Source organism: Hakea prostrata, chromosome 7, assembly GCF_041222555.1.
Source record: "Hakea prostrata isolate BN-2017 chromosome 7, UWA_Hpros_2, whole genome shotgun sequence".
Classification (NCBI taxonomy): domain Eukaryota; kingdom Viridiplantae; phylum Streptophyta; class Magnoliopsida; order Proteales; family Proteaceae; genus Hakea; species Hakea prostrata.
The window spans coordinates 53,331,708-53,343,847 of record NC_142606.1 but is presented as its reverse complement, the minus strand read 5'-3'; the positions used below and the strand labels follow the sequence as shown (position 1 = coordinate 53,343,847).

Below are 12,140 nucleotides of genomic sequence, written 5' to 3'. Positions count from 1 at the left end.
CTATCTCCATTAAAGTATCAATAGAAGCATAACCTTGGGCTAGATGATCCACTGCTCAAAGCAGTGGAGTTAGTGGCGGCAAAGTTGATGCCTGTTACACCCAATTCGGTTTGATTTGGTCCTAACTCTGTGGACCCACCACATCAAAGCTAGCTGAGCTAGGGGTGCTCGAGCTGGTGATGCTTGGGAGATAGTGTCACCAGATCAAGCACTTAGATTGGGAGATGGTGTCACCAGATCAAGCACTTAGGGAGCCATCGTTTTGACCTGGAGACTAAGACTCGTCTATAACAGTGAAAGAAATGAAGCTCGGGAGGACAGAGCCCGAGAAAGGGGGATCTAATCAGGAGCTTAAGAGACAGTTATAGAAAGGAGCACCAGTTAAGCACTATATCCGCCCTGGGAGAGATATTTGATGCCAGATTCGTAATAATAGAAAGAAAATCTCGATGTGCGAGGGAGCAGGGAGCAGGGTGCATGACCACCTTCCCTATTTGAATGGGATACGATTCTGCAGCCCAGTAAGGAAAGCCTAACTAACTCAAATCCAACAATCAAGAAGCCAGGGATCTACGTCAATCAAATCATCCAACAATCCACATTGATCAGGTCAAATTATATAAACCCTTCACTTGACTCGCAAGATAACAATTGCTCAATTTCCATTCTCAAGCTCTGTGAATACTTTGTTCAGAGCTTTCTTGATCAGTGTTGTATGCAAGAACTGACTTGATCGTTGGAGGCAGCTTCCCAATCAACCAAGGTCAGCCCACTTTCTTGAACAGGTTGCAACCGTCAAGTGGATCATCAAGTTGGATTTGGACGCAACAGTCCCTAAAACATTTGAGTGAGAGTTTTAGATTCGGTACTTAATAACATCAATTTAATACGTTCTGTACTGATCCAACAGATGCTTTTGAAATAAGCATAGATAAAGGACTTCATGAATGCAACCAAGATTTTCTGTCATGTAGGTGCAGTGGATAGTGGACAAAACACAGATCTTGGTAGGTCCAGTACATTATTTGTCATCTTCATTTTTTTATTGTAAGGCAGTATTTCTCATCTTGCCTCCATTTAGATTGTAGCAGCTTCAAATGTTTAGAAGTTCCGAGCAGCAGGGACAATGAGAATGAGAAGAGAAGAGTGGAGAAGAAGCAGAAGACAAAGGAGAGAAAGAGGGGCAGTTCATTTGTATTGAGGCTCTCCCCCATGTAATTTATTTATAATATAAAACCCAATCTCAGATTAGGAAAACTTTCCTAAACTGAGTTACAGCAATAAGGAAAATTACACAGTGCAGAATTTCCTAAATCTACTAAAAAGGAAACTTTCCAAGGGAGATCACTCGTCAACCATGCAATAAGGAAATTAGAGAGTAACCATCCACTGGCTGGAGCATAATATCGTCAACATAAATCATGCACCTATAAAATCTTAATATTTTAAACTTTAATGCAGGGCAAATGGTGGGTCCTTAATGGGAAGGATGCACCTCATCATCCTAATATTCTACACTTTGAATGCAGACAAATTATCTACCCAAAAAAAAAAAAGAATGCAGACAAATGATGGGTTTTTTTTAGGAAAAGGATGCATCTCACTTAAGAGGGGTAGCAACCAAGGTACACTCTCAAACTTTCTACGCTTACAGAAGCAACCACAACTAGAGTACATTCTCACTCATCCCCAGCACAAGGCAGAACTAACTGCACAAATGATTGGAGAAGTCAGTGTTTGTGGGTTGTAATATGAGATTGAGGACGCAGAACATATGCCAGATATGAGATGAAACTTAGAAAACTCAACTTGAAAATTGATTAAACTGAAATCAAACTTGTAGTGGAGATACCAAGAATCAGTTTCAAGGTTAAATTTTGAAACTGTAAAAGAGTTCAAAAGAATAGTCACAAGATTAAAATCTAATGGTCAGATTTGAAGTTTCAGAAATCCATAGATGGGTAGGAATTTAAGCAACTAGAAGAAAATCGTGGACAAAGTAGAGAATTTTTATGCTATGAACAAAATCCATGAAGAGGGAAGAATTGTAGGAACTAACCCTGTGATCACTGGAGAAGAAATTCAGTCTGGAATACAAATCCTGTAAACAGAACTCAACAGCTCCAAAGTCCTTCATGAAAAACTCATAGTCCTTCCAGATCATCTTCAGATCAGCTCCAAAGGGCTGTTAATCATTCTCTTAAACTGACTAAAAGTCTTTTTTAATAGACCTTATATGAAAATAAAGTTAGAAAACTCAAACAAAAAACTCTCTTATGCACTTATAAATTAGGCCCATTATATTAATAAACCCAAAAATAACAATCTCAAGACCCAGACAACCCAGCCACAGACTAAAAAGAGGTCTTATGAGATCCAATTGGCCCAATTAGACACCTTTACCAGCACATGAGCATCCCTAATTGGGTGTATAAAGGACCTTTTGCCACAAATATATCACTTACTATTAAGTAGTTAAATTATGTTAGTTAATAGTTATTTGGTGTTATATCCCTCACAATTATGCAATTATATTATGCTAGTTAATAATTATTTGGTTATTTATAATTATCAAGATACATCCTAAAAAGAGAAAAGATAAATAACACAGCCCATAGAAATAGTAGAAACAAACTACCAAAAACCAGGACAGAGAAATACATGCACACGCATAAAAGCTGAAAATTCAAATCCACATGATTGATCACTTGACCTCAAAATGATAAAAGCAGAAGAAACACAATGAATAATCAAAAACCAACCAGAAGGATGCGTATCTCATCAAGAAGGGTATTCCCTCTTTCTTCTGCTTGTCTTGATGCAGTTTCAACAGAAATAACTATATCACCCAACATTAGCTGCAACATAAATGAAGCATGTCAAACAGTTTACTAATATGAGAGGAAAGACAAGATTTTGTTAAGGATTGAATTCATACTATTGGAAGCTTAAGTTCAGGTATATGTTGTGACATAGACAGAACGTCAGTAGCATGATCCTCATCCCTCCAATCCTTATTGAGTTTTCGAATGAATTCATCGTTGCAAAGAAGAACTGATAGCTCAACAGTTTCATATCTGCCTACATCATCTATAGTAGTTTCTCTTGTTTTATACTCTGAATCTTTTAGACCATCAAATGCTAACTTCAATGCCATGGGAGCATTTAGCTTGAGCATTTCTGCAATACTCTGTGACCAAAAGGATGATATCATTCAGAAAATAAAACAAAATACATGAAAGGCTAGGTAGGTCCCACTAGTTTCAGGAGGAAGATCAAACAAAATTGCTTTAATGTATGCATGAAATATCTTTTTTTTACCTTCATATGGTCATTAAATCATCACAAACATGAAGAAGTCCAATGTAGTCCACATGCCCAGATTGTGGTAAAACAATTTATCATGGGAGACCAGTACACACTATTTTTACAATAAAAATATGAAACTAGAGATCATTGTTAACCTTACAGTTAACATACATAGTACATACAGCTTTCTTTGAATATTGAATGTTGAACAAACTTGTTGAAATTATCGCAATCACATGCATGGTTGAACATCCAGTAAAACACATGGTTTCGTAGAGCTAATAAGCCTTCAATGCGCCCCACATATTATGACATGCAAAGGCACTTGACCACAGAAAAACATAAGAGGAAACAATTATTTCCTTGTTTCACATTTGGCATAGAAACCCCACCTTATTCAATTATCTATCACAGTCTACATCTTGAAAGCTATCATCTTATTTCAAGAAAATCTGAATTTAAACCTACAAAGGTAGAAAACAGATATCGCATCAGCATCCAATGTTTTCTTATCAACAACATGAAAGAAGATTTAGCTTCAACAATTAAGAAGGCAAAAAAAAAACTCAAAAGAAATGAACAACAAAAAGAGATATGTCAATCCAAACTACTTCTTACCCAATCACACTATTCATTTCAATAAACAGATACAGAAGAAATGAACAATGAAAGAGGCATGTCAAATTTGTTTCCCTCGTCTTCCAAAAAGCAAATGTAACCTGTTTCTTCCGTATAAATAAATAAAACACGCATTTTCCACAACATGTTATCACAAACTCCGATGAATCCAACCACATTATTCATTTCGATATCCCTGTAATAAAGATACCAAGCCAAATACAAACGCACCAGAATCTCGGGATCGTCAGGTAACTCTTCTTCGATGCAAATCCTGACATTGAGCTCTAACTCCTTATCTTTCTTCTTCCCCAAGTGGCGCCTCACTTTCCGGTACCCTCTATCTGCAGCGAATATTCCTCCAACTCTGATTCTTCTCAAAGAAGCTGTTCGATCTGCTCTAGGTAGAACGTGAATTCCCCGGCCAAATATCAAAGAATTAGACGCAGAAGAAACTGAAACCGAATGGGGTAGAGAAGGAGAAGCAAAGGAGTTGCTAGTGGACGAGTTGAAAGCCAAAGGAAGAACATGGCAGAGGAGTCGTGCCATGCCGGGAGAAGACCGACGACAATTCGGGCGGAGAATTGTCTCCGCCGATATTACAGAGCAAAGTTGAGAAGACAGAGAGAGATTTCGGCGGAGAGAAAATGGAAAGCGTGGCAGCATTCAGCTGAACAAGAAACCAACGCTAACTATCCAAGATTTCTGCAACTAACTGAAGAATCTAACCGAAGTCGCACATGAAGTCCGCGATTTCGACTTAAGAATCTTTGTCACGCTTCCCTGGCACATTCGGTTCAGCTTTGGTTCTAAAGAAACCGGTTCGATCTACAACTCAACCGAGTTGAGATTCTAAAGAAAATCGGTTTCGGGTGGGTAATAAGGTATGATACAACACAATCCAAATTCGAAGCAAGTCAATTGGATTTAGAACCAACCCCAAGCCTATCACCACCAAGGGATTGTTAATTCTGGGTATAAACCACAACTTCACAATAAGAAGTCAAGAGCTCGACTCTCTTTGGGGCATATAAGTAGTTCTCCACCTTGCCCCCTCTTATTTGTAGAAGCTCTTTCTAGGGTAAATCTATTATACTTTTGAATCACTAACAAGACTTTAAGCATCAACAGCCTCAAAGTCAAGATGATCTAATAATTTGGGGTCTTCGCAATACAAGTTCCAAAACTCAAGTTTTGATGTATAATTATTGTTTCTACTATTTTACATAACTCTATCAAAAAGCAAGTAGCTTCATAGTGGCTTCCCTAAGGCGTTGGTACGTCATCAAATCAATTTCAATTATAATTTCAATCTTGGGTCATAATTTAAAATTGTGTTGGTGTGGGCGTCCCAAAAACTTTTCGCGGTTTTGTGAGCAGTCTTTTGATCTCGGTTCCCCTCCCCCTGTGGTTTTTGCTTTTCCCCGGGCTTGCGGCGCCGCCCTAAAAGATTAAGAAATGAGAATTTGATATTGATAAGGTTTAGGACATCACTAATGTAGCAGGCCATGCAGAGCAACTACCATATGCAACATACTCAAAAGAAAATTGTAAAGGAGGTCCTTCGTATTCGATTGTGCTCAAGGGAGGGAGAGGACAAGCTGCAATGGAGTGGTTCAAAAAATGGTGTCTTTATTGTTAAGAGTGCTTATCATTTCCTTACAAACACTAGAAATGTTCACTCCCAACAACACCCATCCACTTCAAGAGTACATGCATGGGAAACTGTCACTCCAGCGAACTGGAAATCAATTTGGAGTATCAAATCCTTTCCCAAGATTAATACCTTTCTATGGAAATGCTATACTCAAGGGATTGCACTGGTGCAGCTCTGAAAAAGAGGAATTTACCAATTGACACCAGTTGCCTGCAGTGTGGACACCCAATGGAAGATGTAGATCACTTGCTGTTTGATTGCCCAAGTTCTAGAGCTCTTTGGTTCGGATCACCTGTAGCCCTTAGAATAGAAGAAGTAGCATCACCGAAGTTACCTCGGCTTCTTACAATGTGGGATACCAACATCTTTCCATCAAAAGCTGCAAAACGTGAGACATTATCTTTATTCTCCTCCATCTGTTGGTCAATTTGGCTGGCACGTAATGATCTCACTTTTGGACTTCGACAGCAAGGTCTAGAGGAAATACTGGCTCAGGCACATAACTCCTACTCTTAGTTTGTTGCAGCATATCGAGGGTTAATCTCATCCGATGCTCATAGTACCTTGATTCAAGTCTCTGATGTTTGGCTACCTCCCCAAGCTCCACTTTTCAAACTCAATACTGATGCAGCTATGCCGACAAAGTCTCAGTTTGGAGGTCTTGGAGCTATCCTGCGTGATCATCATGGTATCCCCATCTTTGCCATATCACAGAATGAAGCTTTCACTTCTGCAGTTATGGGAGAGACCATAGCAATTAAGGAAGGGATCTCTTTTGCACTTCAACAGGGTTGTCTCCAATGTGAAGTGGAATCAGATTGCCTTCAGTTGATAGAACTGCTCAACGATCGACGACTCATTCCTCTTATGGAAATATAGCAGCTAGTGGAGAAGATACAGTTTATATCACAAGACTTTACACGTGTCGTTTAGATATACCAATAGGGATGCTAGTAGAGTAGCACATTCCCTAGCCCAGCATGCCCTGTCCTTAGTAGGTCGGACAGTATGGCACTTATCTGAACCATGGCTTCTTGATCTCTGTAATCAGGATGTTATGTGTAATCCTTGCTTTTCTTCTCAATAAATTTCTGACTTACCAAAAAAAAAATTGTAAAATAGATCCTATAAGGATAGATGATGAGCATATGAATATTTATTTTTCTTAGAAGTATTTGATGTAATCAAATTTTAGTAGACATTACACGAGAGTTATAGTAACTGTGGTTCTTTTTTTATAATGCTCATATTTTATGTGGAAATTGTTCACCTAATATTTTGTGTGATCCATTTTTTCTTATAAACAATCGTTCACCCTATTATTTCTTCTTTTTCTCACTCCCAAATCATAATCATCTATTCTCAATTTTCATTGTCACTTTTTGATAAAAATTTTCATTTAAAAAAAAAAAACTTTTCATTCCATAATTTATTATGGACAAAAGCTATCAAACCATTTTTATTATTCATTTCTTTTAAAGAGGCAGAATTATAGAATGAGGATTGATACCAAAAAGGGGCCAAAGTGTGGTGAAAATAACCATCTCTCATGAGTTGGATGCCTAGGCATGGGTTCCCACTAGACGAGGCTTAAAGGTAAAGATGGAGGATTTATATGTCATTCGGGAATATTTGAATTTCAAAAAGCTAAACATTTCTCTTAGATATTCTCCACAGGACTACAATGAGGCATTTTGATTTTTCTCTCTTTTTCAGTTTATTTTCTTCCTTTTCTTCTCTTGATTTTTCTTTTTAATGCTAAATACGTATGAGGAAGAGCATGATTGTATGAAAGTTTATTGCTTTTTTTTTTTAATTTTTTTTTAATTATCTATCTTTATTTGTGATTGATTCATTGAAGTGAGAGAACGTATACTTTTTAATACACCAAATTAAATTCAAACCCAACAAAATAGAAACTCTATCCTAGAATTCAAAACACAATAGAATAGCAGAGTTTGTAACTTTGTACTATATCTAGACTCTAACACCATAGATGAGACTCTGTATATTGAATTTTGAAAAGTTTGTTGTAAATCAAATAAAATAAAAGAAACTAAAAACAAAAAAAAAAGGAATAATAGGTTTACAAATGGATTTAATTTTATAATAAGAAAGTTGGGTGAAAATAATTTTTCTTTTTTGGTTTTGGCAATTGAGTGAAAATATGTTACAATCTTACATATGCAAGATCAAACTATAAGAAAATAATATTGAACATAAGTTGCAATCTTACATAGGTTATTTATTTCTTGCCTCTTTTGATTTATTCATTAAAAAAAAAAAAAAAAAAAAGAAAAGATAACAATTAACTAATACAAAAATTTGTTATAAATATTGAAATTACTTTCAAAATTGGTTGTAAATTTTAGAATTTTCTAAAAATATTACTCCTAAAGCCCCCCCCCCCAAAAAAAAAGAATCCGAATTTTTACTTATTTATCCCTAATAAATATTATGAAATTAATTTAGACAAAAAAAATCATTATATATAACTAGGGGTGTCAACGGTGAGGTTTGAGGCGGTTTCAAGCTGGGCCTAACGGTTTCGGGCTGGAAAAACACCCAGCCCATTAGCAAAATAATGGTTTTAGGCCGGTTTCGGTTTGGTGCAGTTTGGGTTCAGGTTAACTAACTGTGTGGGCTAACGGTTTAGGAATAGGGTTGACTAATGGTTTATGGTATGTAAGAAAAAGAACAAGAAGAAACAATTGAGCATCCTACAACAAAAACAAAAATTATATGGAAACAAATTTGCTATTGGTCAATTTTCATTAAAAAAAAACCCACCCATTCTATAGAAATCAAGAACCTAGATATTAAGTAATAAAATGACTATTTGATCTTTGAATTCATGCTTAATTTTTTTAATTGTTTCTACCAACTATCTAATGGTAATATAATGATTCAAATATTATTTAATGTAAAATTACAAAACGGGTTATAACGGGTTGTGGTTCGGTTTCGGGTTGGTGCGGGCTTCACAACCCTCAGCCCAATTACGGCCCATTAAGGTTCAGTTCGGGCTGGTTCGGGCTATAACGAGCCGGTGCGGTCGGTTTAACGGTTCGGGCTATAAATTGACACTCCTATATATAACCTTATCAAGTAAATATTTTTCTTTTTTTAATACTAACAAATTTGTAATTATTGTTCACCCCCATGTTGAATCCTGGGTCCACCCCTTCTTATGCTTCATGCAGTATTTTATTCCATTGTTGTATATCTTAATATACTCTAATCAAAGAAATTACTATGTCAAATACTATGATGTATGGAAAAAAAATAGAACTATTTATTTGAATGATTAGTGTGTATTGCTTTACCTGAAAGAAAAAAAAAATAAGAGCAAATTGCACTGGCACCCCAAAATGGAGGCTTTAAAACACTGACACCCCACTTAATGTTTAAAAAACACAGACACCCCATTCATTAAACACACTAGTCCATTCTGTTAGTGAAACCATTAATTCACTGTTTATTCTTTTTTAATTCCAAAAATACCCTTGTCAAAATTGAAGGAGAAAAAATTAGGCCATTGGATGGTTGACAAGTGTTCTATTCTCTCCTCTACTTCACTCTCTCCACCTTCGGCTCCATTTTCTCCGCGGTCTCCACCGTCTGCACCGCTCTTCCTCTTTCTTTTGGGTTCAAAACCACTTGCAGGCTTCTTTCCTCTGTTTTCTTCATCTATTCCCTTCATCTTCTTCATTGCGTGCTTCTTCTTCTTCTCTATTTTCAAATCAAAATCGCTGACAGAAGACTTCTTTCGCTTTATCATTTGGATTTTACCCATCATCATCTTCTTCCACTTCTTTTTCCTGAAAATTTGGTGGGACGGGCCTTTGGGATTTCAACTTCTTCTAAGCTTCTTCCTTTTCTGCTTTTCTTTTCTTCCAAGAATAATGACTTGGATTTCATCATGGATGCTTCGGAATTGACTTTGAGGAAAATATGATTATGGTTTAAACTGAGTATATTTTAAATGCCCAATAAGTTAGTGACTTGAGATACGAGCTGTAAAAGTAATGGGCGAGTTGAAACGCGAGTATGGGCGAGGTTTCAAGCCAAATGCTAAGCAGGTCGTGACTGTAGTGTGGGGTTTACTGTGGAGTAATGTAACTGCTTGATTTAACTGGGACCGGTTTAACTCTCTCTGGTTTCCACCGACGAGATCTTCCCTGGAACGGCGATCGATTTCATCACTAATATGAAAAACACAATAAAGGAGAAGAAGAGTAAATTAGGCGCATGTGAGATCAATCAACAACACCTTATATTCAGTTTTCCTATCCGATTTTGCTTTGTAGTGGAATTTTTCTTCTTCAGCTCTCACGAGATCTCTCTTCTCCCTGAACTCTGTTTTTGTTTTTCAGATGTCACGGAAGATCTGAGTTCTCATCGGTTGGTTTGTCGCCTTTTCCGTCTTCTCGGGTCCTCTCTACCTCTGGCGTGGTGCCATGAGGGTTTTTAGGGGGTTGAGGAGTTGAGGAGTCTCGTGGAGAGTTGCAGAAGGAACCCATTTTAGCACCCCTCCCAAAAGAAAAGGGAAAAGAAAATCAGGGCAGAAGGAATTAATTAATGGGATAACTGAATGAAGCAAAAATTGTTAGAAAGTGAAGAAAAAAAGGGTGAAAAGAAAGTCTTCCAGAGGTATATGATGGTGACCAAAGGAGGTGCCATTATCGACCGGAGCAAGAAAGAGGAGAGGAAGAGCGGTGCAGACGGTGGAGACCGCGCATAAAATGGAGCCCAAGGTGGAGAGTGAAGTAGATGAGAGAATAGAACACGTGGCAACCATCTAATGGCTTATTTTTTTCTCCTTTAATTTTGATAAGGGTATTTTTGGAATTAAAAAAGAATAAACAGTGAATTAATGGTTTCATTAACAGAATGGACTAGTGTGTTTAATGAATGGGGTGTCTGTGTTTTTTAAACATAAAGTGGGGTGTCAGTGTTTTAAAGTCTCCATTTTGGGGTGCCAGTGCAATTTGCTCAAAAAATAATGTGCTCAAGAAGGCCCAATTACTTATGCTTGTTACGAAATGATAAAATTCCATTACATGGCTAGATGAACATGTTGTTCATGATATCATTGGTTGTTCACACCCTCCCTTAGCAGTAAAACTCCAATTTAAGAAATAAAAATTCAAGTAATTTAGGTATAAGGGTTAGTGGGACTGTGTGGCTAATGGGTTATAATGTTTCACATTATTCCTATTTTGATAACACACTAATTGTTGTGATTAAAATATCCATTTCCGATTTATACCTGGTCTAACCAGACTTGGCCGGATTTGATTTATGAGATGAAAGAATTTATGGGTCCGACCGAGAGAATAAAGAAGGGATGATTAGCAACGTCCAAAGAGGAGCGATGATCCGACGGTCGTGATTGAAAAAGTGTTATGAGCGGGAAAATTTATATAAAAGGGAAAGGAAGACTTGAGGAAGGTAAGTCTCTGAAATCAACAAAAATCATAATTCACTCTGATTTGACTCCATTAGAACACTTTAGAAGCTCCAGTGAGCTCTGAAGCATCATCTTTACAATACTGATTAGATCGTCGGAGACGTGACGCCGATCGAGACGATCGGCTCCGTTTCTTACTGGTGTTCTACCTTTTTCAGGAGTGAAAGGTTGATTGATCGAAGAGCGAACCAGGTTGATCCAAATCTGAGGAGTTCGGTGCGAAGGTGACGGTTTGAGGCGATCCGCGAAATTAGCACCAACACTAATATCCTTCTAAAAAATTTGGATAGTTATCGTATTTTTAATGAGTAATGTTTCAAAGTTTTTTTTCTTCTTTTTCTTCTGTAGAAAGGTGAATTTATTGGAATTTAAAACCTGAAAATTTATAACTTAAAATTATCTAGATCTAGAATTTTTATTTTTGGTAATAAAATTATCCATAACTAAATACCAACATAAAAAAGGGGGGGATTACATTAGCAAGAAGACTTTATTGGTGCCTTGCAGGGGCCACATTATTAGCTTCACAATGTACATGATATACATTGAACTTTTTAAAGGAAGAAACCAAACTCTGAATCTGAGATGAGTGGACTAATCCCCTAAGTAGGGGTTTCTTCGCAGTGTTGCATAAGACATATAATCTCCAAATTGTCTGTTTAAATAATAATCTTTTGATAGTGCAAACCTAAAACAAGTAATACAGCCGTTAGGAAAGCCAAAGGCTAGCTTGGTAACTAAAGAATTACCAATAGAAAGTATCAACAAAACATAATAGCATTTTCCTCGTAGCATCTCTACATATACTTCCACAGCCCATTTGGCTTGAGTATTTGAGGAAAGAACTATCTATATTTATCTTGATCAAGTCTGGCACTAGTAGATCCCATTTAATCTGGAGGATTTCTAAATAAAGCTTCACAGGCTTCAAAGTTAAAAAATCCCTGGATAAATGACAACAAAAACTCCAAATCCAAAGAGGTTGGCTCAGTTGCTATTGACCAATACCTCTTATCACTAGGAAATGCATTAAATACAGATGAGGATAAGAACATGGTAATTAAGAAATACTATGGAGATTTC

General features: G+C 36.9%; 2 protein-coding genes across 2 annotated transcripts in view; one reads left to right on the top strand and one right to left on the bottom strand.

Moving 5' to 3' along the window:
• LOC149011372 (endoribonuclease YBEY, chloroplastic-like) overlaps positions 1-4,643 on the bottom strand; it is a 50,470-nt gene extending 45,827 nt beyond the window's left edge. The window contains exons 1-3 of the mRNA XM_089161581.1: positions 4,159-4,643; positions 2,939-3,190; positions 2,763-2,858 (exon numbers count right to left, since the gene is read on the bottom strand). Coding sequence (XP_089017707.1) covers positions 2,763-2,858; positions 2,939-3,190; positions 4,159-4,593 — 783 coding nt within the window. The 5' untranslated portion in view covers positions 4,594-4,643. The remainder of the gene's footprint in view (positions 1-2,762; positions 2,859-2,938; positions 3,191-4,158) is intronic.
• A 1,082-nt stretch (positions 4,644-5,725) lies between these two features.
• LOC149011371 (uncharacterized) lies at positions 5,726-6,463 on the top strand. The gene is made up of 2 exons (XM_089162641.1): positions 5,726-6,002; positions 6,111-6,463. The coding sequence occupies exons 1-2, from the start codon at positions 5,726-5,728 to the stop codon at positions 6,461-6,463; spliced, it is 630 nt and encodes a 209-aa protein (XP_089018767.1).
• The last annotated feature ends 5,677 nt before the right edge of the window (positions 6,464-12,140 follow it).